This window comes from Portunus trituberculatus, chromosome 1, assembly GCF_017591435.1.
Source record: "Portunus trituberculatus isolate SZX2019 chromosome 1, ASM1759143v1, whole genome shotgun sequence".
NCBI lineage: Eukaryota > Metazoa > Arthropoda > Malacostraca > Decapoda > Portunidae > Portunus > Portunus trituberculatus.
Genome location: NC_059255.1, coordinates 6,520,248 through 6,522,747, shown reverse-complemented (window position 1 = coordinate 6,522,747; position 2,500 = coordinate 6,520,248). Strand labels below are relative to the sequence as shown.

The 2,500-nt window shown below is 43.4% G+C and overlaps 2 protein-coding genes across 3 annotated transcripts in view; one reads left to right on the top strand and one right to left on the bottom strand.

The window, feature by feature from the left end:
* The window catches only part of LOC123498906 (probable pyruvate dehydrogenase E1 component subunit alpha, mitochondrial), a 9,401-nt gene extending 7,569 nt beyond the window's left edge, over nt 1–1,832 (bottom strand). Inside the window, exons 1-2 of one of the 2 annotated variants that reach the window (XM_045246486.1) lie at nt 1,680–1,771; nt 5–61 (exon numbers count right to left, since the gene is read on the bottom strand). In XM_045246486.1, the coding sequence (XP_045102421.1) occupies nt 5–61; nt 1,680–1,739 (117 nt within the window). In that variant the 5' untranslated portion in view covers nt 1,740–1,771. Of the gene's footprint in view, nt 1–4; nt 62–1,679 lie in introns of both variants that reach the window. The other variant, XM_045246574.1, reaches the window with a different exon arrangement.
* Nucleotides 1,833–2,191: 359 nt separating this feature from the next.
* LOC123499182 (probable transcriptional regulatory protein TTE1135) overlaps nt 2,192–2,500 on the top strand; it is an 8,069-nt gene continuing 7,760 nt past the window's right edge. The window contains 2 exon segments of the mRNA XM_045246928.1: nt 2,192–2,345; nt 2,497–2,500. The exon segment at nt 2,497–2,500 is cut by the window's right edge and continues 222 nt beyond it. Coding sequence (XP_045102863.1) covers nt 2,238–2,345; nt 2,497–2,500 — 112 coding nt within the window. The 5' untranslated portion in view covers nt 2,192–2,237.

The following is a 2,500-nucleotide window of genomic DNA, read 5'->3' as shown; positions in this document are numbered from 1 at the left end:
ATACCATAGACAACTCCCAAAAGTCGGTCCACATGAGAGCTGCGGATCCCTGCCCCCACAGCTGAGTGCAGCATAGGGGGGAGAGAGACACTGTTATAGCCTCACCACACCCTGCCTCCCCCTGCCAACCCCTTCCTGCCCTGCCTTATGGTTCACACATGACAATTTGTAGCTGGAATTTTCAGTCGCTAGAAGTATTGAGTTTTGTGCCGAGTAGTTTAAATTTCCGGCAACAAATTAAGAGCGACGCATTAGTCTTGTTCGGTCACTACAGTCTGTTTTCATTCATTTGATGAGGTGGCCGCTGTGGCATGAAGGTGTGTGTCCATCCAGGTATTCTTGTGTTCCTCACCAATCAAGTATTGTTGGTCAAACTGGTATATAAAAGTGTCTATGGGGTGATATCTCAACCACAGTAAGCACAATCATTAATGAACATATACAACACATCATCAGTAGTCTTGTGACTCACTATCAAATACCTGAAGCCTAGTGTTGCAAGCTATGGACACATTACCCTGCACTTTCAATTTTTAAAGTAAATTCTTCAAATTTCACATTTCTCTTGGTAGTGAAGGGAAAGGGATGACTTGTGCTGTTCCTCATAAATTTTCAGTGAGAAATATTAATTATTAACAAATTTATTGATCAAAGTTTGCCGGACCTTCACCTCCAGTGCGACGAGGCTCATGTCCACTCCACCGCCCAAGCCTGCTGTTGTCTGCACAAGTGTCTAATAAACTAATCAATGGCGAACATTTCTCATTGTTTCCTCTAGACTCTACACTATCACAGGAAAAGTTATATTTGCAGAATTTACTTAAAAAGTGAAAGTGCAGGTTAACACCTCCATATGGTGCGGAATTGTGCGTGACGTCCAAGTACTTGGAGGTTTGAAGCAGTGGGTAAATACTAGATAACAATACTACTGATGAGGTGTTATATGTGCTCATAATGACAACTGAGAATATCAGCTCCACACACAGTTTTATACACGAGTTAGAGCAAAAGTAACAGAAGGGTGTGGAGCAAGAACACTGGACAGGCACTTGCACACCACACCACACCACACCACACCGCCAGCCAGCCAGCCAGCCAGCCAACCGCTACTCCCCACCCACTGTAGTGTCATTGTATTCCAGCAGGGAGAGCTCACTGCAAGACTCCAGTGGCTGATATCATTCCAGCTGCAAATTACCAAGTGTGAACCCGCCTTTACCCTGCCAACCCCTTCTCTTCCTTAACCTCTGTCAACCCCTTACCTAACCCTGCCAAGCTCTTTTCACCCCTTCCCTGCCCTCCCAAGCCTTCTTCTCCCCTTCCAAGCTCCTGTCACGTCCCTTTCCTACCCTACTATCCTTCTCTCCCTTCTTTCCTCCCCTGCTAAGCCCCAGTCATCCCCTCCCCTCCCATCCCCCTGCCCTGCTACCTCCCTCCCATCCTTATACCAGAAAATCTATTAATTCTACTTAATAAACACATAACTCCATTTTCTTCCTATAGTTACCTAATATTCTAAAGGAAATATAGTAAAGTTTAATTCTCTCGTAACAAAATGGATTCTGCACTGAACTCCCCCGTGTCATATCACCTCCCGCTCCCCCGTGGCAGTCCCCAGGGGCGTGGCAGCAGGTGTACCATTGCCCCAGGATGCTGCAGGTCCCGGGGCACACACTCACCTGTCCCGCGGCGCCCTTAGGCCTCAGCACGGAGGATAAAATGTTCGTCAGCATCTTCATTCTGACGGCGATCTGCAGAAGGGCCACGGACAGGCTGCCAACTTTTCCGACATGCCCAATAAATTTATACATTATTACTTTTTTTGTTTATTTAAGTGTTTGTTTTATGGATTTACTTTGTTCTTTTTATGTCTCGTTTCTCTGTTTATGTTTGGTTATCTTTCTTTGTCTCTATTTACTTATTTTGCCATTTATATTGTTTGTTCTAATTTGTTTTCTTGCCCTCTTTCTTTTTATTTATGATCATATATTTGATTAGACTGATTTAATTAATTTTACCTGTTTATAGATATACTTGATGTTGTGAAAGTAAAACAATACATTAATAACATCGATGTCAACATTTTATAATTCTGTAACTCTTAACACACACACACACACACACACACACACACACACACGAATAATGACAATAAATCAATAAACGAACATGAACCACACGAGTAATAGCGTCACAAATGAATACAATAGAGGAGCAAATGATAGAATATAGATAGAATGGCATTTAATAGTATCGGTAGTGTTGGTAAGCGTGGGTGTGTTTACTTCGTCCAGCTGATCGCCTCCTTGCCTTCCTTCACTGCCGGCATGTCTTATTTAACGCAGGTACGCACGCACTCACCACACTTAAACACCTAATTCCTTCGTAAATACACCTTGTGCTTGTAAGACTTAAGAGACGCTGGCTTGGAAGATATGATAAATGATGGGGACTAATTAATCTCTCTCTCTCTCTCTCTCTCTCTCTCTCTCTCAGCCAC